Raw genomic sequence first — 26,984 nt, 5'->3', positions numbered from 1 at the left:
AATGTGTTATGTACAAGGGAATCTCAATGTGACTGAGTTCTGATTTCTCAGTGGAAGCCACAGAACCAAGAAGGCAGTGGGTTGAAATACCTGAAATGTTGAAAGAAAAGAATTGCCAAGGAAGAATTTTATATCCAGTGGGACTTTCTTTAAAAAATGTGGAAGAGATTAAGATATTCTCAGATAAACAAAAGCTGAGGGAATTCATCATCACTAGACCATCCCTACAAGCAACATAAAAGGGAATTCTTCAGACTGAAAGGAAAGGACACTTGACAATAGTTCCAAGTGGCTTGGGAGAATGAGGCCCTCTACTAAACATAACTTCTGGGAAAACATAAATAGCAATATTGATGTATTATATTTTTTGGCATGCAATTCCATTTCTTGCTTCCTATAGATGCTAAAATACAGACTCATAGAGTGCAGTGATAAATCTATGGCTTTTGACATACATGTGCAAAGATAAAAGTGGTAATAAGTTCAAATAAGGTGAAAGGGACAGAGGATTATGGGAACAAGTGTGTGTTGTTATTGAGGTCAAGTTGATATAAAATCAAATTTGTTTGCTGTATTGTTAGGAAGTTGAATTTTAGTCCCATGACAACTACAAGGCAGAAATATGGAAAATATATTCAGATGGAAATGAGAAGGGACTCAATATGGTACAATATAAAAAATAAAATAAATATGAAGTCGGCATTAATGGAAAAATTGAGGGACGACTTAAAAAATTAAATAACAAAATGGCAGAAGAAAGGCCTGCATTATCAATAATTACTTTAAATGTAAGTGGATTAAACTTACATTTAATCCAAGGCAGAGATTGGCAGAATGATAAAACAATATGACCCTACTCTATAGTTTAGAGGATACTCACTTAAATTCAAAGACAGAGCAGGTTGAAAGTGAAAAGATGGAAAAAATACACCATGAAAATACTAATGAAAAGAAAGTCTGGGTAGCTATTCTTATATTAAATAAAGTAGACTTTAAGTTGAAAACTGTTACAAGAGGCAAAGATGGTTATTTTATACTGATAAAAGGATCAACTCAACAAGAACATTTAACAATTATAAGTAAATATGCACTTATGGCAAAGCCCCAAAATATGTGAAGCAAATATTGACAGGTTTGAAGAGAGAAATAGATGGTTCTACAATAGTAGTTGGAGACTTCAATAAACTACTTTCAACATGGATAAAACATCCAGACACAAGATCAATAAGGAAATACAAGACTTGAATGATACTATAAACTGACAGACCTAATAGCCATATATAGAACATTCCACCCAATAATAACAGAATATACATTCTTTTTGAGTGCAGATGGATCATTCTCTAGTACAGATCATACAGCAGACCACAACACAAATCTCAATAAATTAAAAAATAATGATATCATATAATGTAACTTCTCTGACTACAATGGAATGATGCTAGAAAGGGAGAAATGGAAAATTCACAAATGTGGAAATTAAACAACATTCTCTTAAACAACCTTAAAGAGGAAATCACAGGGGAAATTAAGAAATATCTTGAAGCAAATGAAAATAAAAATACAACATACCAATATGTTTAAGATGCAGTGTTAAGAAGGAAATTTATAGCTCTAAATGCTGACCTTAAAAAAGAAGAAAGATTTCAAATCAGCAACCTAACCTCAGAACTGGAAGAACTAGTTAAAAAAAAAAACAACAACGCAAATTAAACCCTAAGCAAGCAGAAGGAAAGAAATAACTAAGATTAAAAAGGAGATATATGAATTAGAGAATTTAAAACAATAGAAGGATTTAAAAAGCCACAAGTTGGCTCTTGGAAAAGATAAAAAAGAAAAAGGACAAATCTTTAGCTTGTCCAACAAAAGAAAAAAAAGAAGACAAAAATAATTAATATCAGAAATGAAATGGGGGGCATTACTACCGACCCCACTGAAATAAAAAGGACTATAAGTGGATACTACGAACATCTGTATACCAACAAATAATATTACCTAAATGAAATGGAAAAATTCCCTAGAAACATACAAACCACCTACATTGACTCTTAGAAGAAATAATTCTCAAAGACCAATTACTAGTAAAGAAATTGAATCAGTCATCAAAAAACCTCTCAACAAAGAAAGTCCAGGACCAGATCGCTTCTCAGGTGAGTTTCACCAAACAATGCAAGGAAAATTAACACCAATTCTGCTCAATTCCGAAAAATTGAAGCGGAAGGAGCACTCCCTAATTTATTCTACAAGGCCAACATCAGACTTCATACCAAAGTCATATAAAGATACCACAAGAAAATAAAACACAGATAATATCCCTCATAAACTTAGACTTAACAATACCCAACAAAATACTAGCAACCAGAATACAATAGAATATTAAATGAATTTTACACCATGATCAAGTAGGATTTATCCCAAGTATGCAAGGGTGGTTCACCATAAGAAAATTAATTAATGTACTATACCAAATTAGCAGAATGAAAGAAGAAAACAACATGATCATGTCAGTTGATGCAGAAAAAGTAATTGAAACACAATGAGAAAACAACAGCGCAAATATTGTATGATCTCAGTGATATGAAATAATTAGAATAAGAAAAGTCATACAAAAATAATCTAGAATATAGGTTACCAGGTGATGGGGTGGGGGTAGTGAAAGGAGAATTAAGGCTTAAAATACCTAGAGTTTCTACTTGGGGCAATGGAGATGTTTTGGTAACAGATGGTGATGATGGTAGCACAACATTGTGAATGTTAACTAATAGCAGAATTATATATTTGAATGTGATTAAAAGGGGAAATGTTTTAAGATGTTACTAGAGTAAAAAATTAAAACAAACAAAAAATAAAAACACACAAACAATGCCAATGAGACCACAGAAGTCCCATTTTAGTCTGGCACTCTCCTCAGGAAGAGTCCAAGGCCAGAAAGAGAGGAAGAATCAATATCTTTACTTGAATATTAGTAAATGTCTCTAGTTTCTTTTCCTGGATTACTAATGAAACCCATAGAATTTCTGTTCATGTAATTGAAGGGAAAACTTTTTCCATGTTTTTTATTCATTTATACTTCAGTCATCAAAATATGGATTTTGGGGTTGTTTGAAGTATAAAAACCAAACAGAAACTTACAGAATATTCTCAATAAAGCTTAGATGAAGTTTGTTCTTCCATCCCCTAGCTTTGTCTGGCAGGCAAGGAGAAGGTTTTGGGTCAGAGTAAAGAAATAGAAAGGAGGTTATCATACTACAGAGTTCAAAGAAAGATCCCAAATCATCAGAATGTTTTTAAGTATGTTCTAGTGACAGCTGAAATCACCTGGTGTCTCCATGGCAAAGTAACAAGGGAATTGGAGAGAGTGAGATACGAAGCAAAAAACAAAAGGGTGAAGTAGGGTGATTGATTTTAACTGAATAGATCAAATGTAAAGGATTAGACCAAAAACTAAAATTATGAACTTAGATAGCAGAAATATTCACAAAATACCAAACTTGAGGTGTGTACAGGTGTGGCAACAGAGGGCTTCTCCAGAGATGGCTCATCTTCCCTCAAGGAAGAGTCCCTAAGTGTTTCTGTTTACATGAAATAAAGTAATACTGAGAGTGGAGTTGTCTATAGAAGAGTCCTTCCAAAGTCTGACGGAGGTCTAAGAAGACAATCAAATTTACAAGTTTTCAGGGGTCTATTTTGAAATAAGATAGAAAAGCATTTGACTGTCAAGGAAACAAACAAGCACCATAGCAGGGGTTGCAAATTCAAAGGCCTTTGGGGTCACCCAGCAAATGTAAATGTGTGAAGTGTTGGGCAAAGAAAGTGGGGAGTGGTGGAGTTTGTGGTGAACCAGAGAATGTATACCCCACTAAAAGATATTCAGATTTTTAATTAACACTGTGCCTGGTCAGCCCCCAGCCCAACTCCACATTACAAGCAGATTACAACTGGAGAATCTCCTGTGTGACTTCTGCTAGGGTAAAAAGGAGACCTAGACCCTTGGTCAGTTACAGACAGACATCCTCTGAAATTCTGGGAGAATGAGAAGTCTCTCATTGTGGCCACTCCCAGTTCTTCTTAAATTCCAGAAACTCCTGCTCTGTTTGCTCTTCTTTCTTCTTTGTCTCCTACTCCCTAACCTCCTTGCTCTCAACGTAAAGTTCCAGTTCTGCATTTCCTCAAAAAATAAAAAACAGGCTTCATGACAGATTCACAGGAGGCTGAAGTGCCCAGAGCCTCCCTGGTGGGTATATTCTACTGCAAAATCCAGGGCACTCATCCTTACTTTTCATCAAAAGCCAGTGCTAGCATGGATTCTTCTTTAAGCAGAAGCCAAGGGACCTTCAAACTGTGCAAAAAAAGGGAGACTCTAATATTTTTCAAATGTTTGAAAACTACTGATTTAGTCTATTTTTCTCACTTTACAATGACACTGAAGCTCAGGGATGCTAATTAATGGAGAGCTAAAACCAGTAATTGGAGTTTTATTTAACTTTTGATCCTTTTGCTCAAAAGTGCTTCCTCTGCCCATGAAGATTTTTAATCAATTTAAGGTGTACATACCAATGTCTGGATCATGGAAAGATTTTTCTGAGATGCTAAACTTTCATTAGTCTTAAGATAAGTCTAACATAAATATGTCACAGTGTGCCTAAAGAGTATGACTTGAGTAGAAAGAGTTGGTAAAGAGAGCTGCAACTAGACCAGGCCCCCCTACTAACAGGTAGAGTGAAAGAGGGACAGCTGCAGAAGAAATAGGCTGTTGTTCCATACAAGGCTGCCCCTGAATTTAATTGGCTGTCACCTGTAGACAAATGTCCGAGTGGCAAACAGTGGAACTTTCTCAGCTCTAGAATCTTCTCTGGAATGCCCCTGAATAAAGGATCCCCATCCCAAACCTCTAGTAAACCCACATTGCTGGTCACCAGACTTACTGCAGTCTTGAAACTGAACATTTCCCCCGGTGCTCCCTGTGGTAGTGGGATGTGCATCACTGCTTTGGTCTGAAGGGTGTCCTGAGAATGGAAACAAGAAGAACTTTTCAAGATTATGTTCCTACATGTAGATGAATTGCCTAACTGGGTAACAGCATTTGGCTAGAAAAACTCCCACTTTTTTATGATCTGAAGTTCTGAGATGATGAGCTCTCCAATGCATTTGATGCTTATTTTAAAGATAGAATACAGTGGATGAGAAAGGGTAGAAAGGCAGAGAACAAGAGAATTAGTAACTGACAGGCTAGATTCCTCCTAGCTGGATGACACTGGGTAATGCAGGTAACTTCCCTATCTCATTGATCACATTAGTCAAATAGGGAAGCTAGTTAACAAACAAAGGTTATGTATGAGTGCACCCGACCTGTAGTTTGGCAACTACTGGATGGTTTCTCTATTGTCTTTTCAGTTGCCACCACCAGGGAAGTTAAAAGAAGAGTGAGGTCTCTCCTAGAAAGCTGTTATTTCCTTCTCTCTGCATTACATTTCTACCCCTCAGGCATGCCCTTCCCTTCCTTGTGTCTTGCTGCCCTGTTCACAGAGCAAAGTGGATGGAAAACATTTATTATATTGTCAAGGAAAAGATGGACTACACACTATATTCACTTGAGGAATATCACAATTGCAGTTTTTCTTTTTCTATTCAGTTCAATTCATGTTGCCAAAAACCTAAATCCTCTATCAAGGCAGCTGACGACTTGGATGCAAAGATCCAAAAGTATTTTACCAGCTATCACATCTCTTTCTTGCACTCTCCATTACCTTCAATACTAGATTGGAACATCTTCAGCCCACCTCAGGTATCTGGAGAAGACAGGTTTTATTCCGATTGGCTTCAGACAGAAGCCGTACTCTCGTCATTCCCTATTCCCTATCCCCATCTCCTACACCCAGGAGAGAATCTCCAGGCTCTGCCCCTGGGCAGCCAAACCCAACTCTGTATCTGTCTCCTTTCTTCCTGGCCCACGATCTAGACCTTGTCTCTCCCTTTTTGCACCTTCCTTCTGGCTCTTGATTTCTAATTCTGCCAGCAGTACTTCCAGATATACCATATTAGAATCACTGACCTTTCTCCTTTCTTATTTCCTTGGATGGGATTTTTTTCATCCTGCCCCTTCCTGTTGACTTCCTTTCCTTAAGCATCACCTTCCCACCTCTGGCCTGGTGTCATTTGTGTCCGTCCATTCTTTAAGGTGGCCCACCATACATTCCCATGCTAAGTAGTGACTGCCTCATATTACACCAAAAGATACAAGGTCTCTACCCTCATAGAGCTTGCCATGTAAGAGAGTAAAATAAGAATAAAATGTGATAAAGATGTGAAAGAACACTGAAACATTCAAGGGGAAGGGAGAAGACAGGTATTAAGGATTAGAACTACTAGAAGAAAGAGAAGAAAAAGATCAGGTGTATGCATTCAGCTTTGTTTGGCTGTGGGGAAGAAAAATTAGGAAGAGGCTATAGGGAATGGGCAAGTATTTTTAATTAGCAAACACAAATTAGGGTTATGCTCCAGGCATTGCTCTAAATCCTTTACAAAAATCAGTTCATTTAATCGTTGTGATAACACTAAAAGGTAGAGATCACTATTATTTCCACTTACAGCTAAGGAAACTGAGACACAGGGTGGTTAAAGGACTTGCCCAAAGTAACACAGCTTGGCAGAGGGAGAATTTGAACCCAAGCAATTTTGCCCTGAAGTGTGAACTCCTAAATATTACATGCTGCTGATCCCATTTATTTAAGCCTTAAAAAAAAAAATCATTAAACCCTACTTTTTTAGTCTTCCTTTTATAAATGGAAGTAAAAATTCAGACTTTCCCACATTCTTTCATGTGCCTAGACCTTTAAAGGTCTCACAGATGAAATGCTGCTTTGAGGATGTGGCCTGGCCTGGCATTTGGTAACCCCCCTAGAGGACAGACCCAGGCATTATTTCCAGCAGGGACACTATCTTGGTAGATTTCGTGGTTGATGACCTAGGTTGAGTAATCTTTCCTGTTCTCAGAATGAGCCTGACAAAGGCATCCACTGTACCTGACAGAGAAGGTACATTACAGATGAGGCACAAGAACCAGCCTTCCCCACCTAACTAGTGCTGCTGATTTCACAAGGAGCCAGTATGGCTTCTTGCTAGAGTGACAGTTGACCAGCAGCACCTTATCAGACCATAAAGAGGCCAACTTGTAGGAGGTCCGACCAGCAAATGTCATGAAAAACAGCTTTGAGGAAATAGAAATTTTTCTTAAAAAATAAAATCTCATTGACATTTCTTTTAATATAACAACATCAGAAATCTTGGCCTCCACCATACAAAACAAGTCCAGTAATTTCAGGTCTGTGTGAGCATTTTTTACTTTGGTTCTTTGGCACTTAATTCTGCAGTCATTATCCCAGTCTAACTTTGAGTTCAAAGAAATTTCTGCCTAGTAATTCCTTTCTCCAACTTGGAAGCTAAGGAAGAAGGTTTCCCTTTATTCTAGAAGTCAGTTTCTAGGAGCATCCCTGTTTAGGAAATTCCACTTCCCTCTGGGCCTCAGAGGTCTGCCACTCCATTCTCCTCTGGCTCCCATCACCCTTAGTTGTAATTTTTTTTTTTTTTAATGATTTATGCCCTGCTTGTAAAAAGGCTTGGAAGTAGCTTGATAGACCATTGTTTCTCACAGCTGTGTTAGCTGGCCTTAGCTTACTTCCCCCTCAAGGCTTTGGTAGGTGTGCTGGTCTGAGTTCCATATAAAATTGTCCATAATGATGGGAAAAAACTATTTTTTATGTTGTTTTTGTGACTCACCCTTCTCCCAACCCCAAAGCACACAGCAGAATGTTCTGTACATACTGGATGTTCAGAAAATGTTTAATGGTGAAGACCATAACTGAGAAATTAGGATTTAAGTGACGATTTTGATCACTGAATCATTATAATTTCTGGTGTATTGGAGTAGACAGAGAGAAGTACCTGAAATCCCTAAACTGTAACTCAGCTGCCCTGATATCAGAAATGATTGTTAAAGCCCTTATCTTGTGCCTTTGTTAGTGTAAGAACTATTGCTTCCTTTATCTGGTCATTTGCTTGTAGGGCAAAGGCCCTAAGACTGTTGAAGAATTTTAAGTCAGCCATTAATTAGTTTCAGTTCCTGACATTTGTAAATCATATCGGCTAGACTGTGCTTTTGAAAGCTAACTTGTCTCCCTTCCTTTTGGCTTACATCTTTAGTACCAAAATGATAGCTCTGCCTCCCTTCCTTTCCTCTTACATTCTCCTACTGAAATGATGATGATAACCCTGTCTTCTTTGCTTTGAACTTGCTACCTGAAATGACCTCATCTCCCTTTGCTAAAATCCTTAAAAGCCTTGAACCCCCTAAACTCAGGGAGACAAGTTTTGAAGCTGGACCATTTGCTTTCCTACTACACACCTAGTAATAAACTCTTTCTCTCTTTGAAACCCCATTGTCTCAGGAATTGGTTACTGAGCATGTCGGGCAAAAGAATCCATGGCATTTGTCTGGTAACAATTTGGTGACCCAGATGGGATGGATGCTCAGGGCTCTGGAGATTCAGCAGAGCAGCTGAGCCAGGTAACTGAGCCTTTTACGGCTGCTGGACTGAATTTATTCTAGAAGTTTGACAACTGGGCTTCTCTGTTCTGCTGGCACTCCAGAGACTTTTGATATCTTGAAAAGCTTCAAAGAAACCATTTCCAGTTCCATGTGCGGACATCTGACTGGGTGAGTGGGTTATCAGGATAAAAAGTGGATTGAGGAGAAAACAGACAGTTCAATTCCCCTTGACCTAGGCCTGGGCCATGCTCCAGAACAATCCCCTTTTCTCTGACCTCTTCACCTGTTTTCTGGGTACCATGCTGTATGGAATTTAAGGCCCTGACCTAAATTTGTCTGTTCAGTATACTCCTAGAAAGTGACTTATCCAAAAATTAATTAGTATTTAATGAAATTAAGTAGGCCTGTTTAAATGCTAGCCTGTTACCTGGGTATAGTCAGAGTTTAATGCTTGTTTAATTGTTAATCAGTGTGTTAAGCATTTAATGCCTATTTACTTGTTAGTTGGTGTGTTTGGTCTAGTTATTAACTGGTGTGCTACTTAAGTATAATAAGGATTAAATGTTTGTTTAAATTTGTTGATTGGCATGTTCCTGCATTTGTATTGGGCAAATGTTCCGAACTGGCTACTGACTATGGAAATTCCTTTAAAAAGGGAACATTTGGGCTATATTGAAAGTTGAAAAAAATTTTGGTTAAGAGTCTATTTAAAAAAGGAGTTTATTTCCAATTTTATAATTGAGAATAGTTAAAGAAGGGCATAGGAATTCTCAAAATCCCACAGCCCTTGCTGAAGACTTTCAATAAGCCAGGCTTCATTCTGCCCTTAGGCCTAACCACCTAAAGTAGTTATGGTGGGAGGGCTGGTCCCAGAAAGATAAGGCAAATATGGATAAAAATAAATAAATAATAGGGGGGATAAGGGATATAATAAATTGGGTAGACTGAAATACTAGTCATCAGTGAGAGGGAGGGGTAAGGGGTAGGGTATGTATGAGTTTTTTCTTTTATCTTTTTATTTCTTTTTCTGGAGTGATGCAAATGTTCTAGAAAACGATCATGGTGATGAATACACAACTATGTGATGATATTTGTGTTCAAATTGATTGTACACCATATATAGACTGTATGTGTGTGAAAATTTGTCAATAAAAGTATTTTTAAAAGAAAAAGTTATGGCAAGGGATGGTTTAGAATTTATTTTTTTAATGGGCCTGGGGATAAGAAATGGTAAGCATAAAAAATACTACAGAATTGGCTATGTTTGTTAATATTTTTTTCCAATGATACCTTTGTAATGGTAACTATAGTAATCAGATCATTACTAAAATGTAAATAGCTTTGGGATAGGAGTAACTGAATAAAATCTGATTACCAAATTTCAGTAAGTAAAATTAAAGATCTTTGAGAGATCTTTGAAAAGTTTTCCTGGATATAGGCTTGTGACTAATTAAACAATTGCAGTATATTTTCCAGAACTTGACAGTCAACGTACTTTTAAAATTGTATTATAAGATACTATGAAAACAGATTTTTTTCAACCTCTGATAAAAGAAATTTATGATAAATTTTGAATTGAACAAATGCAATTTTATTCTGCTTGGGTATGTTCTCCCTAAATTTATACAAGCTTAATAATAAAATAAGCTAGTATGATAAGTATATTTTCAATAGTCCTCTTAAAAAAAACCTAACTAGACAGGTTAGGCTACATGAACTGAGCAATGTATCTAGTAATAATAACACTTATATAAAATACAATAAAATTAAAAATATGCTAATGATTCAAACATTGTCTATTTAAGAAATCAGTTAAGTTTAATAAGAAATATAAATTGATTTTTTAATAACCTTGATTACCTTGATTTCAAAGAATCTAACTTGTGGTTACTTGGCCATTTGTTACCACAGTATGTGGAAGAATTTGAATTTCTAGAAGCTTTGTTAAAGTCAATCAGTATATTTTTGTCAGCAAATGGTGTCATAAATAGGGAAAACCCAATTCTTAGCTTCAAAGAGTTTATATTCTAGTTAGAATATTAACCAGGGCATAGTGTAAGACAGTCATAATGAAGGAATAAAAATGCTGGAAGAATTTAACAGCAGATAGACAAAGAATGACCTAAGAAGATCTCGTAGAAGAGGTGACACTTGTAAGACCTTTAAATAAGAAAGTAGCATTTAAATAATTAGAGCTCTGAACCAGCTTTTTAGAAGCCATAACTTAATTTTGTAAATTAACATAATCCTGGTATTATTTAGCACCTGGGAATAATGTTGTGGAAAATTTGGGGTTTTATTTCTGGATATAAATCCCTTAAATATAGAAAAGCTGATTATAGTTCAAATGGTGCTTTTCTGACCTTTGATGGTAGTGCTGAATTGAACTGAGAGATTTTAGGCAATTGTGAAGTGATCATTTCTGTGTTCTCAGTGCGAAGTATATAAGCTTCCTCTGTTATTTTTGTAGTATTTCTCTCTCTTCTCCCCTTCATGAATATTGTTATTGAAAGGAAATATGCATGTTCAAAAAGTTTTGTGAATTTATTATCAAATTTATTGCTGATTATGTGCAGCCTGGATAAATGAAAACTGTAGGTAGAATGAATATGGATAGTGCAAGAAAGTTTAAGAAAAATAGGTTTTGATTATTATGGTCATTGTTGACTAATGTAAGTCATTCAAGCCCTGAATGAATACAGAAAGTAGTAGAGAGTCATAGAAGGTGAATTTTGTTTGTTCAAGTCACTGTTAACTACCAGTTCTGAATGAATACAGAAAGTCATAAAAAGGAGTTTATGAAAGTGAATTTTGTCTGTCATAGTCCGTGATAACCATAATTTAATAAGCCTGTTTGTCATATATTTGAAAAAAAGAAAGCTGTTGTGTCAAACTGGGTGTTCATACAAAACTAAAGTTTAGTTTTATCCCTGCTAAAATAACGTGGGTTGTTAGTCTGCTCTTAATGTAACATTTTCATAAAAAAAAGTTTTTCTTAATCATTCGAGTATGCTGTCTAGAAAATAAAGACTTTACATAAGAATAATAACCTTTTTTCAAAAGACAAGTCTTCTCACTGTTAGGGGAAAAGCTGTTACAAATAATTTGTTCTTTCACCTTATAAAAGTAAGGTGCTAAAATAAACTATTGCATAGGAGGAATTTGGGAAGTATTACTGTGGTTAAAAAGAATTTTCTATCTGATTGCTGGTTAAATTTCTATAGGTAAATATTATTCATACATTTAGAGATTCTATAAAATTCCTAAAAATTTGACAATGTTCTCACTATATCCTGATATGAAGCTGTATGATGTTAAACAATGGTATGGTGTTGTGGGTTAATGTTTAGCTATTCTTAAAATGCTACAGATCATAAACAGCCTAATTTACTTGTCAGCTACACTGCTTCGTTCTAATACTTCTCTAAAAGTACATGTGATCAATGTGACTGTGTGATTGTGAAAACCTGTGTCTGATGCTCCTTTTATCCAGGGTATGGACAAATGAGGAAACAAATGTGGATAAAAAATAAATAATAAGGGTGATAAGGGGTAAAATAAATTGGGTAAACTGAAATACTAGTGATCAATGAAAAGGATGGGTAAGGGTTTATGGAATATATGAGCTTTTTCTTTTCTCTTTCTCTGGAGTGATGCAAATATTCTAAAAATGATCATGGTGATGAATACACAACTATGTGATGATATTGTGAGCCACTAACTGTACACTATGTATGGACTGTTGGTGTGTGATTTGTCAATAAAAAAATATTAAAAAAAAAAGTGTATGTGATTTGCTATGTCTGAGCTCCATCTGTAACAAAGAAGGACTTTTTTTTAAAAGGCAGGACAAATGTATACATTATATTTTGTCTGTTAATTAACATATGTGGCAAATGTGCAAAAGTGAAACAGAACAAAACCCTTGCTATGGTGTGTTAATATAAAACAAGTGTTAAATGTTTTTATTTCTGAAAGCTTCATTTAAAAAATGCTTATGAAAATTAAAGCTTAGATTGCAAGCTTTAACTGCTATCTTTAAATTCTGAAGTGCTTTACTCTGTATAACCTAGTAGTTACATGGAACTTTTAAGTATCTGTGTGATACCTGAGACTCAGATTATTTTTCTAGCTCTGAAAGTCCTACAGCAAAAGTCCGTACAGCAACTGAACAAGATCAACTTATGAACAAGAACAACTGAAAAAGATCAAATTATGATTAAAGATGTGATGAAACTGATCTGGTTAAAATTAAAATAAATCAATATACAAGAGAAAAAAATAATATTGACTATAATTTAAAGCTTTACCTTTTCTGTGTGACAAAAGGAAAAATATTTTGTCCAAAATTTAAATTTTCAGTAGCACATTATCTAATTTAATCCATCTAGTCAGTTCATTTAAACAATCTAATTCAGCTTTATTTGATATAGGCCCTGGAATAAGGAATAAAATCTTAATATTCTGTACAAGTTAAAGTTATAGTATAATGTATTTCAGAGTATTTGGGGCAGAGAATGGAGGAGTGTTTACAAAGTTCCTTGAGGGGCTGGGAAAAATAGAACTATTGAATTCCCCACCTAGGGAATTCCTGACATTTTTTCTTAAGCAAGAGGGGCTCTCAATTGAATAGGACAATTCCTTAATCTTGAGGCTTGCTTTTATGAAACTTAGTGCTGAACCTACTTATGATTAATGCCTAAGAGTCATCTCCAGAAAATCTCTGCTGTTGCTCAAATGTGGTCTCCCTTTAAGCCGAACTCTGACCTTTCTCCCCTATGTGGGACATAATTTCCAAGGGTGTAAGCATGGCCCTGGCATTGTGAAACATAACTACCCTGGCATGGTGGGACATAACTGGCCCTGGGACTGAGACACAAGTTTCAAGGATAAGCCTGGCCCTGGCATCATGGATTAACTGACCAAAAGGGGAAAAAGAAACAGAGTTTCAATGGTTAAGAGATTTAAAACAAAGTTGAGAGGTCATTCTGAGGTTACTCTTATGCAAGTTTTAGCCAGATATTACAAACTGCCACATATGGCAAACCCCAAGCAACAGTGTTCCTGGAAACCTTGAAAGATATCCTGGGCTCAGTAAAATTTTACTTACTGACTTTGTTTTTCAGAGACATCAAACCTCCACATTGTTCTAATGCTAGAGAAGTTCTGAAGCCCAGAAATACTAGGCTTTCTAAGAACAACTGGTTTTCCTCTCATCCCTCTGCCCCTTCATGACTTCACCCCTTTTCAGCCTTGAAGCTGTTAGAAAATTCATTGCCCAGATCTTTCTCAAGATTGACAGATAATTATCAAATGAGAGAGAGGAATTATAACCAAGAAATTAGGATTTAAGGGGTGATTTTCATTGCTGAATCATTATATACCTTTTTGATTTCTGGTGTATTGGAGTAGACAGAGAGAAGTACCTGAAATCCCTAAACTGTAACTCAGCTGCCCTGATACCAGAAATGTTTGTAAAAACCCTTATCTTTGTAACTTTGAGACAGTAAGAGCTATTATTCCCTTTATCTGGTCATTTGCTTGTAGGGCAAAGGCCTTAAGACTATTGAAGAATTTTAAGTCAGCCATTAATTAGTGTCAGTCCCTGACATTTGTAAATCATATCAGCTAGACTGTGCTTTTGAAAGCTAACTTGTCTCCCTTCCTTTTGGCTTACACCTTTAGTACCGAAATGATAGTGCTGCCTCCCTTCCTTTCAGCTTACATTCTCCTACTGAAATGATGAATGCAACCCTTTTCTGCTTTGAACTTGCTACCTGAAATGACCTCATCTCCCCTGCTAAAATCCTTAAAACCCTTGAACCCCCTAAACTCGGGGAGACAGATTTTGGGCCACTGGGCTTTCCTACTATGTGCCTAGTAATAAACTCTTTCTCTTTTTGAAACCCCGTTGTCTCAGGAATTGGTTACTGAGTGTGTCAGGCAGAAGAATCCATGGCCTTTGTCTGGTAACAAGCCAGCAGATCAGGAGTTAGGAAATCTGGGTTGTAGCAGGGTTTCCTAGCCGCTATCCATAAAATGGGATAAGACTCCCAAGCTACTTCTCATGATTACTACGATAATTGCAGAAAATAAAAGTGAAAGTGCTTTATTAAAGTGCTTTTTAATCTGTAAATTGCAATGCAAATTATAAGCTTTTCAGTATATATGTATTTCTGTCATTTAGTCAGGAAGATCTCCACTGCTTGTATCATGTCTGCTCCATTCAATTCTGGCTTCCTATGAATCAAAGTGACTTACTTCCCTTTACACTTTTCTTTAAAAATAAAGCTGCATATGTTTATGCTTTATTCATAATCACCAAGAACTGGAAACAAGCCAGATATCTTTCAACTGGTAAGTGGATAAAATGGTATACAATGGAATTCTGCTCAGCAATTAAGAGAACTGCTGATAAACTTAACAACATTGATGAATCTACAAAGTATTGTGTTTAGTGAAAGAAGTGTGATTGAAAAATCTCCATACTTCATGATTCTATTCACATGACATTCTGGAAAAGGCAAAACTATAGGGACAGAAAATCCATTATCATTGCTGGGGCTGGAGACATGAGAGGAGTGGATAACAAAGGGCACAAAGAAAATTTTGGGGTGTTGGAAATGCTCTTTTTCTTGATTATGAAGGTGGTTACCTGGTTGTATGTTTGTCAGATTTTACAAAACTGTTTGAATTTTATTCTATGTAAATTACACCTCAATAAATCTGACTTAAAGAAAACTACTCAGATTTTTAAAAATAAAAAGATAAGGGCTCCTTTCTTCTGATTAAAGTGGATCTATTCCTGGAAAGCAGGATCCAATCTGCTTCCAATCTATGAAAAAGAGATTCTGGTGGGGAGAAACTTGCTGTTGACTGGGAACCTTCATAACCATTTGCATCATTGACCACTGCTGGTTTTGACACTGAGCACTTGGCTCAAAGTCTATGAAATTAGCAGGCTCTGGTTGCTTGTACACCTCAACCGTCACAACTTTATTGACAAGAATGGCTACCAGCTGTCACCCCTGCCTCTGCCTCTGGACTTGGTGATTCAGACTTCATGGCCATAGCAAATCAGACAGTGATCCTGCTATGGCCTGTCGTGTTGAGGTTTGAACTCCTGGCCAAATGGCTGTGGCTCAGCTGTTATGCTGCCAATCATCTGTCACTGTGTGTTAAACATGATAGGTGCACCAGGGTCTTCCAATTCTTCAGACAGCTGAAAGAAAACTAGCTTTCCAACTTGCAGACTTTGCAGGCAGCAAATCTGTGTGATATTTAATTCCTGGATTTTAGAATTTCTGATTTTGGGGGAAGAAGGTGAGGAAAGGGCTTTTCTTTCAGAACAAGTTGCAGAACGGCCTCAAAAGAGACAGGGGGAAAATAGCATCAGTAGCAACCCACTTAAGTCTTAGTAATTTGATGGTAATTGAAACATTTATGAATTCAGATGAAACAAGGAGTTGCAGCCCTTGAGAAAAACAAAAATAAAGTCATTTGAAATCCTTCACACATTTTTGTTGTCTTAGATTTTTTCCCTAACAACTAAGCAAGACATAAGTTAAGCCTTGGAAAAATTCTCTCTTTTAAGAAGATCTTATTGTAAGTGTATTTTAGATTTGATAGGTACAATTTTTTCTCTGGAAGTGAGAGAAATTATTTCATCTTTTTGATGCAATATTACGGTCATCAGAGAAGGATTTTTCGCAGACTTAGTTTATTTTCCCCAATGAAGTTCACATTAAGGCAGGTGGTGAGGGAACTGACATTCATTGAGCATCTACTGTGTGCTGGGTACTGTGCATCATGCTTTGTACATATTATCTGCTATCAGCTTCACAATGGTCCTGACAATTAGGCCTTAAGAAGTCCTATTTTACAGCTGAAGAAGCTAAATCTCAGAGGTCAAATAATTTCCTCCAAACCATATGACAATGATGGCACAGTCAGGATTTAAAGCTGATTATTTTGATTCTAAAGTCCACATGGTTAGAAGATCTCTTCCCAAAGATTTGCCTGGTACTCTATGTCCAGGTACCACATTCAAAATGAAAATTGATGATAGAGTGTGGTCTACTGGAAATGAGCACTGGGTGAAGACTCAGAAGAGGGCTCCGGTATCAATTCTTAAACTGACATGACACATAAGGGAGACAATTTATTTAAATTCTCTGTGCTTCTCTTTTATCTATTAAGGAGGAAAACAAAACATGCCTTTGAACTCATGAGTCTTTTGAGGAAAAAATTTTGACAAATCTTGCCATAGTAAATTTAACTTCCTTCCCACAAATGTTTCTTTATTATTATGTAGATACAACCTAAATAATTTATAAAGGTTATAAAATGTGGTAACCCTTGTTATGATTCTACATGGAAATAAGACTTTTAAAATTTCAAAGACAGAAAGTAAAAGCAACTTGAAAATGTTGCTGATCATAATAATGTTGCTGCATTCAATGATTAAGCAGTAAAGATACTATTTGGGGCACTACCTTTTTGGAGCAGATTCTGGAGCTGTATATGAAGCCCATAATGGAGACACCAATTTCAAACCAAAGAGTCTCTGACCACAGACTCCCTCTGAAGTTTTAATCTTGAGTCCTGGGGGTGCCAACTATAGCATCAAAGTTTCATTTTAAGCACATTTTACTTTCATGTCAATTGGCTTCAAGCAGGCTTCAAACTTACGTTGGCTTTGTGGCTTCCTCTCTGTGGATTAAGTGAACAGTACCCTTCCACCTGAATCTTTAATTCTAAACTGGGCAATGATTTGATTCCACAGTGAAGGACATTCCTCTGTATAGCAAGTTATGCCATGACAAGAATTCTGTTGTCTGTGCCAAAGCAAGGTTTGGCAGAGCCCATTTCTTGACAGAACCTCGAAGTTAGGCTGGATCATCTCTATGCTGTCAACAGATTCCTCTAAGCCATGCTTCAAGGGGGTTCTCTGTATTTTCTCACCATGCTCTGGCACTTTTTTCCCAAAGTATATCCCAACGCTTAGCCTCCCTACAATATGTTAGAACCTGTAACTGTCATTAGTTCCCCTTACAGAGAACTATCGCAACGAAGAGATGGTGAGTGTGGTCTGGACAGGAGCCCTTACATTAACTGCAGGAGGCCTTATCATTTGTTTATAAAAAAGGTAAGAAGAAGTGGAGTTACTCTGAAGTTCAAACTCCTTTTAAACTCAAATGTACCAGTTAATTCCTTTTCCTAGAAGTTTCTTTGCTGTTATGTGAATATAACAAAAATCAAACAAAAATATGAAAAATAAAAAACAGTAAAGAACAGACAATAGGCCCGTGCCTGAGTTTGGAATGGCTTCCCATATGTCCTGCTTCTTCTAACAACGGCTCTCACTTTGAGCACTTAAGCTTTGGTGGGAAATTGCCAGGAATTTTTCTAAGAAATAGAGAAGCAGTGAGTGAAGAAAAAGTAGAATAGAGGCAGAAAAACGACAGAGAAGTAAAAAGGGTGATAGAGGGCATGCTTGTTTTCCCTGTCTGTTCAAAGATGACCTTTCACCTGACGGTGCTTTCACTTGATTTCTCTCTCCTGATTGGCTTGTGAATCACAATCTGCTAAGTACTGCTTGAGCATAATGGAAAATATCTACAATAATCATTTTTAATCTTAAAAAGCATGGGTCATTTGAGTGTAGAGACTCAACAATGATTAATAATGATTTTGACTTTTTGTATTTCTTGGGAGTTGTTCAGAACTTGCAATGAGTGTTAACATAAAATATAGTATTTGATTTATCCAAATAGCATCCCCTTGAAGGAGAGGATATCTTATAGCCCTCTGAATTCAAATTGGAGAATATAAAACCTAGAATTAAATCCCACTGTTCACCATGGTAGCCCCAACAGAAAGCAGGTGCTCAAAAAATAGTAGTTGAATAAATGAATGAAAAAAAAAGAATCACTTAATTTAAAATATTCCTGCAGATCTATGGATAGTTCTAGAAAATCTAGTTATAGGAAATTATTGCAACCACCTAGTTATTGCCAACCAATCGACAAAGCTAAAGGAAACAGCCCTTTTTTTTTTTTCTTATTCTATAGTATAGCACACAAACAAAGCAAGGAAATAAAAAAGCAGTAGTTTTCAAAGCTCTCTTTAAAGTGGTTACAGGACAGGTCCCAGAGTTTGTCATGGGCTGCCATATGATCCTTTCCTGTTTTTCATTCTAGTTGCTCCAGAAAATAGGAGGCTAGAGAACTTAAATATTTTTTATCATCACAACCGCCTTTTTTTCCTTCTTTTTTGTGAACAATAACGTATATACAAAAAAGCTATAAATTTCCAAGCACAGCACCACAATTAGTTGTAGAATGCAATTCAAACTTTGACATGGGTTACAATTTCACAATTTTAGGCTTTTACTTCTAGTTGCTCTAAAATACTGTCACTAACATGGGGTAGGGAGATGGAACTATCTGATGTTCTGAGAGGCTGCCTAGGTTTCAGGACTAATCAGGACCAGGGACCCATTTGGAGGTTGTAGGTCTCTGAAAAGTTACTCTAGTGCCTGGAACCCTGGTGGAATCTTATATATTGCCCTAGGTGTTCTTTAGGACTGGCTGGAATGGTTCTGGTTGGGGTTTGGCAGGTTATGATAGGTAGCAAGGTCTACCTGAAGCTTGCATAAGAGCAATCTCCAAAGTAGCCTCTCAACTCCATTTGAGCTCTCTCTGCCACTGATACTTAATTGATTAAACTTCTTTTCCCCCTTTTGGTCAGGATGGAATTGTTGATCCCATGATGCCCAGTCTGGATTCATCCTTGGGAGGCATCTCCTATGTTGCCACGGGGACTTTCACCCCTGGATGTCATGTTCCATGTAGGGGGGAAGGCAATGATTTCACTTGAGAGTTGGGCTTAGAGAGACTGAGGCCACATCTGAACAACAACAGAGGTCCTCCGGAAGTAAATCTTAGGCATGCCTATAGGTAATCTCAGCTTCTCTGCTATCTACTTGAGCTTCACAAGAGTAAGCCTCATGATTGAGGGTATGGTCTATTGATTTGGGTATCCCTAAAGTTTGATACAGTATCAGGGGATTCCCTGATGGTAAGGGTTAATAGTTTCATAGTCTTTCTTCCCTCCCTCAAGGGACTTTGCCGATACTTTTTGATTATCTGCTTAATATACTCTAGGATATTTCCAGGCATTAAAATAATCTATGCAGGAATAAAGGACCTCTTTCTCATTCTGTGCAGGAATAAAGGACCTCTTTCTCATTCAGTGCTCTCTGTGTTTCTGTTGTTCAAATGAGCTATGCAAATAGGTTGAATTAGATTACACACTACAGAAAATTTCAGTTCCAGATCAAATAAACATTTCTTCTATTGGTCTCAAAGAGTATATGTGGTTCTAAATTATAGACACTTTCTTCCTTACCCCTATGTTTAACCACAACCTGTTTGGCTTTGTTCTTATCCCTAAATATCAGGTTATATATATAAAACAGCCTCTCAAAATCCAGAAATAATAATCACCATCCGGACTTAATACGTCTGCTCTAAAAGCTTATAATCTAGGCCGCTGCTTTCTTATAAGCATTTTCTAAAGGTGACCATACCATTGTTGTTTTTTTGTTTCTTGCTTATTTTATCTCACCATATGTCCTACATGTTCATTCACATCATTGCATGCCTCACAGCATTGTTCCTTTTTGTAGCCGCACAACTTTTGTCCATAAGGATACACCATCGTTCGCCAATCTATTTCTCTGTCTGTAAATTCTTCAGCCACCTACATTCATTGGGCATCATGTAGAGGGCCCAAAGTCCACAGTCCATCAGCATTCTCAATTTTAGGTAATTTCATTGCTCCCAAGAGACAGAAAACCAATAAACACATCCTTGCCAAACAAGAAATCTAAACTTCCTCTTAACTCTTGTCCCTCTCTCCATTATTTATCTCTGCTGTTGCTGTGGTAGTGCTGATGGTTTCCTTTTGAACATAGCTCATAACATGCAATAGCAGTTTCCTCCCTGTACCCTGGACTTAAACACATTTTATACAAGAATCTTATCTTTGAAGTAATTCTTACGAGAACCAATTCATATTTCTATTGTGAGTCAGTGGGACACGTAGGTCTATACAACCCCTTTCAACCTTGTTCATCTTCAGTATGGTAATATTACTTCTAGACCCACTAGAGAATCACCTTCATGCCTATCTATTTCCGTACATTGAAGTTCAACCTCATTAGCTAACGGTTCACCCATCTCTAGCCTCTATGTATCTCTAAGTCCCCTATATTCTGTATTATAAGCCTCTGATTACACCTTTATGCAGGTCATAAAAGTGGACTCATACAGTATCTATCCTTTCATGTCTGGCTAATTTCTCTCAGCATTATGTCCTCAAGGCTCATTCATCTTGTCATGTGCTTCAGGATGTCATTTTGTCTTACTGCTGCATAATATTCCATGTATATGCCACATTTTGTTGATCCACTCATCTGTTGATGGGCATTTAGTTTGTTTCCATCTTTTGGCGATTGTGAATAATGCTGCTATGAACATTGGCGTGCAAATGTCTGTTTGTGTCACTGCTTTCAGCTCAACTGGGTTTATACCAAGTTGTGCTATTGCTGGGTCATAGGGCAACTTGATATTTAGTTTCCTAAGGAACCGCCAAACAGTCTTCCATAGAGGCTGCACCATTATACATTCCCATCAGAAAAAATGCCTATTCATATCTTTAGTCCATTTTATAATTGGATTGTTCTTTTGTTGTTGAGTTGTATGATTTCTTTGTATATACAGTAAATCAAACCTTTGTCTCATATATGATTTCCAAACATTTTCTTCCATTGAGTTGGCTGCCTCTTCACCTTTTTGAAAAAGACTTTTGAGGTATAGAAGCATTTGATTTTGAGGAGTTCCCAATTATCTATTTTTTCTTTTGTTGCTTGTACTTTGGGTGTAAAGTTAAGGAAGCTACCTCCTATTACCAGATCTTGAAGATATTTCCCTACATTTTCTTCTGGAAGATTTATGGTGCTAGTTCTTATGTTTAGGTGTTTGATCCACTTTAAGTTAATTTTTGTGTAGGGTGTAAGATAGGGGTGTTCTTTCATTCTCTTAGCTATTGACATCCAGGTCTTCCATGCCTAATTATTGAAAAGACTATTTTGTCACAGTTCAGAAGATTTGTGGGCCTTGTCAAAAATCAGTTGACCATAGATTTGGTGGTCTATTTCTGAACTCTCGATTCAATTCCAGTTGTCAATGCTTCTGTCTTTGTGCCAGTACCGTGCTGTTTTGACCACTAGGATTTATAATAGGTTTTAAAGTCAGGGAGTGTTAATCCTCCCAATTTGTTCTTCTTTTTGAGGATGCTATTCGGGGTCTCTTTCCCTTCCAGATGAATTTGGCAGTTAGCTTTTCCAAATCTTCAAAGTAGGTTGTTGGAATTTTGATTGGTACTGTGTTGAATCTGCAGATCAACTTTGGGGGAATTGACATCTTAACTATATTTAGCCTTCTTATCTATGAGCAGGAAATGTCTTTCCACCTATTTAGATCTCCTTTGATTTCTTTTAGCAATGTTATGTAGTTTTCTGTGTACAAGTCCTTTAGGTCCCTAGTTAAGTTCATTCCTAAGTATTTGATTCTTTTAGTTGCTATTTTGAATAGAATTTTTTCCTTAACTGACTCCTTAGCTAGCTCATTGCTTGTATATAGAAACGGTACTGATTTTTGCACATTAATTTTGCATCCTGCCAGTTTGCTGAATTTGTTTATTAGTTCAAGTAACTTTGCTGTAGATTTCCCAGGATCTTCCAAGTATGGTATCATATCATCTGCAAATACTGAGAGTTTTACTTCTTCCTTTCCAATTTGGATGGATTTTATTTCTTTGTCCTGTCTGATTGCTTTAGCTAGAACTTCAAGCACAATGTCGAATCACAGTGGTGACAGTGGACATCACTGTCTCATTCCAGAACTTAGGGGGAAGGCTTTCAGTCTCTCTCCATTGAGTACAATGTTGGCTATCGGTTTTTCATATATTCTCTTTATCATATTGAGGTAGCCACCTTCATTCCTATCTTTTGGAATGTTTTTATCAGAAAAGGATGCTGAATTTTGTTTAATGCTTATTCAGCATCAATCAAGATAATCATGTGACTTTTTCTTTTGATTTGTTAATGTGCTGTATTACTATTTATTTTCTTGTGTTGAACCGTCCTTGCATTTCTGGTATAAACCCCACTTGGTCATGGTGTATAGTTCTCTTAATGTGCTGTTGGATTTGATTTGTTGATATTTTATTGAGTTTTTTGCATCAATGTTCATTAGGGAGATTGGCCTGTAGTTTTCCTTTCTTACAGCATCTTTACCTGGTTTTGGTATTAAAATGATATTATCTTTGTAAAATGAGTTAGATAGAGTTTCTTTTTCCTCAATTTTTTGGAAAAGTTTGAGCAGAATTGGTGTTAGTTCTTTCTGGAATGTTTGATAAAATTTCCCTGTGAAGCCATCTGACCCTGGGCTTTTCTTTGTAGGAAGATTTTTGATGCCTGATTGAATCTCTTTATTGTGATTGGTTTGTTGTGATCTTCTATTTCTTCCTGAGTCAGTGTGGCTTGTTTGTGTGTCTCCAGGAATTTGTCCATTTCATCTAAGTTGTCTAATTTGTTGGTGTATAGTTGTTATAGTATCCTCTTATGATTTCTTTTATTTCTTCAGGGTCTGTGGTAATTCACCTCTTCTCATTTCTGATTTTGTTTATTTGCATCCTCTCTCTGCTTTTCTCTGTCAGTCTTGCTAGTGGCCCATCAATTTTATTCATTTTCTCAAAAACCAACTTTTGGTTTTATTGATTCTTTCATTTGTTCTTTTGTTCTTTAATTTATTTATCTCTGCTTTAATCTTTGTTATTTTTCTTCTCCTATATGCTTTAGGGTTAGTTTGCTGTTCTTTTTCAAGTTCCTCCAGGTTTTCTGTCAAGTCCTCGATTTTTGCTCTTTCTTGTTTTTTAATATAGGCATTTAAGGCAGTATGTTTCCCTCTTAGCACAGCCTTTGCCACATCCCATAAGTTCTGATAAGTAGCAATCTCATTTTGATTCATCTCCAGATAGCTACTGATTACTCTAGCAATTTCTTCTTTGACCCAGTGATTGCTTAAGAGGGTGTTTGTTAATCTCCATATATCTGTGAATGTTCTTGTTTTTTGGTGGTTATTGAAATCCAGCTTCAATCCATTGTGATTAGAGAAAGTACTCTGAATAATTTCAATATTTTTAAATTTATAAAGACCCGTTTTGTGTCCCAGCATATGATCTATCCTGGAGAATGTTCCATGAGCATTAGAGAAGAATGTATAACCTTGTGCTTTGGGGTGCAATGACCTATATATGTCTGTTAGGTGTAATTCATTTATCAAGTTATTTAACTTCTCTATTTCCTTGTTGATCTTCTTTCTGGTTATTCTATCTATAGAGGAGAGTGGTGTATTGAAGTCTCCCACTATTATTGTTGAAACATCTATCACTCTTTTCAGTTTTGCCAATGTCTGTCTCATGTATTTGGAGCCCCTTGTTTGGGAGAGCTTTTTGAAGTTTGAAAAGGCCAGAGGGTCCCTTACTCTGAATGAGGTTTATATAGTTAGGCAATTACAGATTTATATAGTATTGGCTCTGTTATAATGTAGAATCAGGTTTTTAAAGAAGTTAAATAGCCTCTGTCAAATTGCTATCATGACCTTCAAGAATTTGTGCTCAAGTGTGCCCTGGAAGAGGGATGGCAGCTGGCTGGACATTATGATTGCTTTCTCCTCTGAGGGAAACCAACTCTGGCCAGCCAGCTTCATAAGATTTGTCTAGTGATTCCCAGTTGCAGGTGGTTTAAAAAGTTTGTTCGCAGTTTCTGTGTGAAGGGCGTCCTTCTTGGCCACGTGGAAACTTGTGGTCAACCCTTTGGAAAGGATTCCCCCAAAAGAAGCACCAGAAGGAGCAATGGCCATCATTTTTAATGCTGTTGCTACCTTCTGAAAACATCTGCATTTATAGCAGGGCCAAGGAGGGGAGTAAGTAGGAAGCTGATCAGAGAAGAGACAGAAAGAGAAACAGCAATTTCCAAAGCACTGAAGCAATTAGTTGAAATGTGCTATGAGCTCTTCCTGCTTCTCTGTGGGAGGGACAGGGGACTGGAAGAGTCATTCCTCCTGGGAGATACTCTTTGAAATTCCATCCTTAGCCCCTAGGGCTCCACCATCATCTCCCTCATAGCTGGGGAGCCCACCACTTTGCTCACATTTGAAAAACAGATCTTGAAATGGAGGAGTACTTTCATATAATTAAAGCATGAGACATTGTAAACCTTTTAAAAATTCCCTGCAGATTGTTTTGATATTATTTACTGAGGAGTATATGCGTTCTTTAATTGAATAAATCTAGTTATATTAACTTTCTGAAACTGAAGAATTTAAAAACTAATACATTAGTAATGAAATAACATGTAACCGCTAGTTGATACTTAGATTTTCCCATCTATCTTACAATCATATGCAGTCTTATTTTTCTGATTAGAAAAGTACATATTTTTAATACCTTAGCATTTAAAGGAGTGTGTTTTCCTAAGGCAAGAGACTATTACCAGCATTACCCAAGAATAAAAGCACAACAGAACATACCACTTCTCATCAAGGTGACATTCAAACTTTTGGGGGGCTTTTCTTTTTCCAAAAAGGGGCTGATAAACTACACTTCCGCTCAGCATCCACACCCCTTCTTCCCACACCCTCCTCACATCTCATAAAGGTCCTTTGTTGCTGGTGTAATATTATACACTTAGGAAATGTATCCTCCTGTACCTAGGGTATTTTTTTTCCCGTTTGTTTTCTCTTCCATCATTTGATCACTGGCTGGTGAACTGTTTGGGCCCACAGAGATCTCCAGATCACCAGCTCATGTATTTGAAAGGCATCTGTTTATTTTGAAAATGCAAATGTGGCCTGCCTCAAAGACTGACAGGCAAGAAATGACCCACTGAGCAGGGCCCTGTCCCTCCCACTATCACACCAAGATCACTTGCAGTCAGAACTACTTAAACAAGCTCCTAGAATCTGAGTGAAGAACTCACAATTCAAACAAGCAGGATCATCTATCAAGAATTAGCCCAGCAAATTCAATTCTCGTCCAGTTTAAAGCAAGGATAGGTCATTTACAAAGAGACTCCAAGCCTTTGAAATTGTGGCTTGCGACCGACCGAGGGCTGCCTGGAGGAGGGCCCGATAACAGGGACACTGGCCTCCTAATAGCAGCTGCCCCATCCTGGGGATGGATTCTGACGAGGAGAAAGCCCGGGAAGGTTAATACCCTGACTTTGATCTCTGTCAAGGCATACCAGCAAGATTTAATTTACATTTCAGATGAAAAAGGTTGACAGCATGAAAAGGCATCTTGTTTCTGGTATGTGAATGTGCCGTAATAGATCGGGAATTCTGAAAGGAAGTTCTGAGGAAGCTAAAGGGATAAGCCGCACGGCTGCTTTTATTGGGAAGGAGATGAAAGGAAAACAAATTTCAATATGCGCTGCTCTGTAGCAACATGTAGTCCAAATGCTTCCTAAATTTCAAGGGCTGCTCTTTTAAAAATATATAGTATATCTTAGCAACACCATTAAAAACAATAATATATATATATATATATATGCTAGAACTAAAATACAAACATAAGTATCCCACAGAATCTGAATTTCAAATGAAATGATTTGTTGAAAAAAATAACAAATTAGAGAATAACTATAGAAGACAACCAGAAGTGGTTGTGTTATGATAACATTCTTTGGACAGTTTCTGTGGATTTCAAAAGTAAGGGAACTCCTGTGGCTTTTCAGAGCAGAACAGGACTCGTTCTACTCTGAAATGTTCTAGTAGCATGAAGAGGGGCTTATAATGAGAGGATTATGCTTTGAAAATTCAGAACACGTTCTTTGCTTTTTACAAAATAACCATGCCTTCAAATCTCAAGATAAGGAAAATATTCTGAGGTAAATGTAAATTGCCCATAAAATTGTAAATGTTGCTATGCTGTCTGTGCTTCTTTATCCTGACACTAAAGGAGCAGCATCTCAATTCCTGAACGTGGTATAGGCTGAAGGGCAGAGACTCCATCAGTTTGCTATTGCTCTGGATGACACACTCTATTTCAAAGAGAGCGGAGGTGGCGTTCCTACCACCCTCAATGTCTTCGTGCCCACCCAATCCCCTGCAGACTCAGTGAATCCAAGTTCCCACGCCACTGACAGATGGGCAATGCTCTGGCTGCCAGGCTAAGGAAAGAGGGTGCTTGCAAAGTAATAAAAGGTAGGTACCTTACAGAAATATGTTCTCTCCAGTTCCACTAATATACAAAATTATCCTTCCATGGTACCTACTCCTGGTATCATGCTTTACAAAACAGACCCGGT

The 26,984-nt window shown here is 37.0% G+C and overlaps 1 protein-coding gene across 1 annotated transcript in view; it reads right to left on the bottom strand.

Annotated features, from left to right (window-relative positions):
- Window positions 1-26,984, bottom strand: part of MYO3B (myosin IIIB) — a 510,258-nt gene that overhangs the window by 158,495 nt on the left and 324,779 nt on the right. Inside the window, exon 29 of the mRNA XM_077151780.1 lies at window positions 4,926-5,006. Within this exon, the coding sequence (XP_077007895.1) occupies window positions 4,926-5,006 (81 nt within the window). The remainder of the gene's footprint in view (window positions 1-4,925; window positions 5,007-26,984) is intronic.

Source organism: Tamandua tetradactyla, chromosome 3, assembly GCF_023851605.1.
Source record: "Tamandua tetradactyla isolate mTamTet1 chromosome 3, mTamTet1.pri, whole genome shotgun sequence".
Classification (NCBI taxonomy): domain Eukaryota; kingdom Metazoa; phylum Chordata; class Mammalia; order Pilosa; family Myrmecophagidae; genus Tamandua; species Tamandua tetradactyla.
Note: the sequence above shows the minus strand (reverse complement) of the source record. Positions and strands in the feature narration are given on the sequence as shown.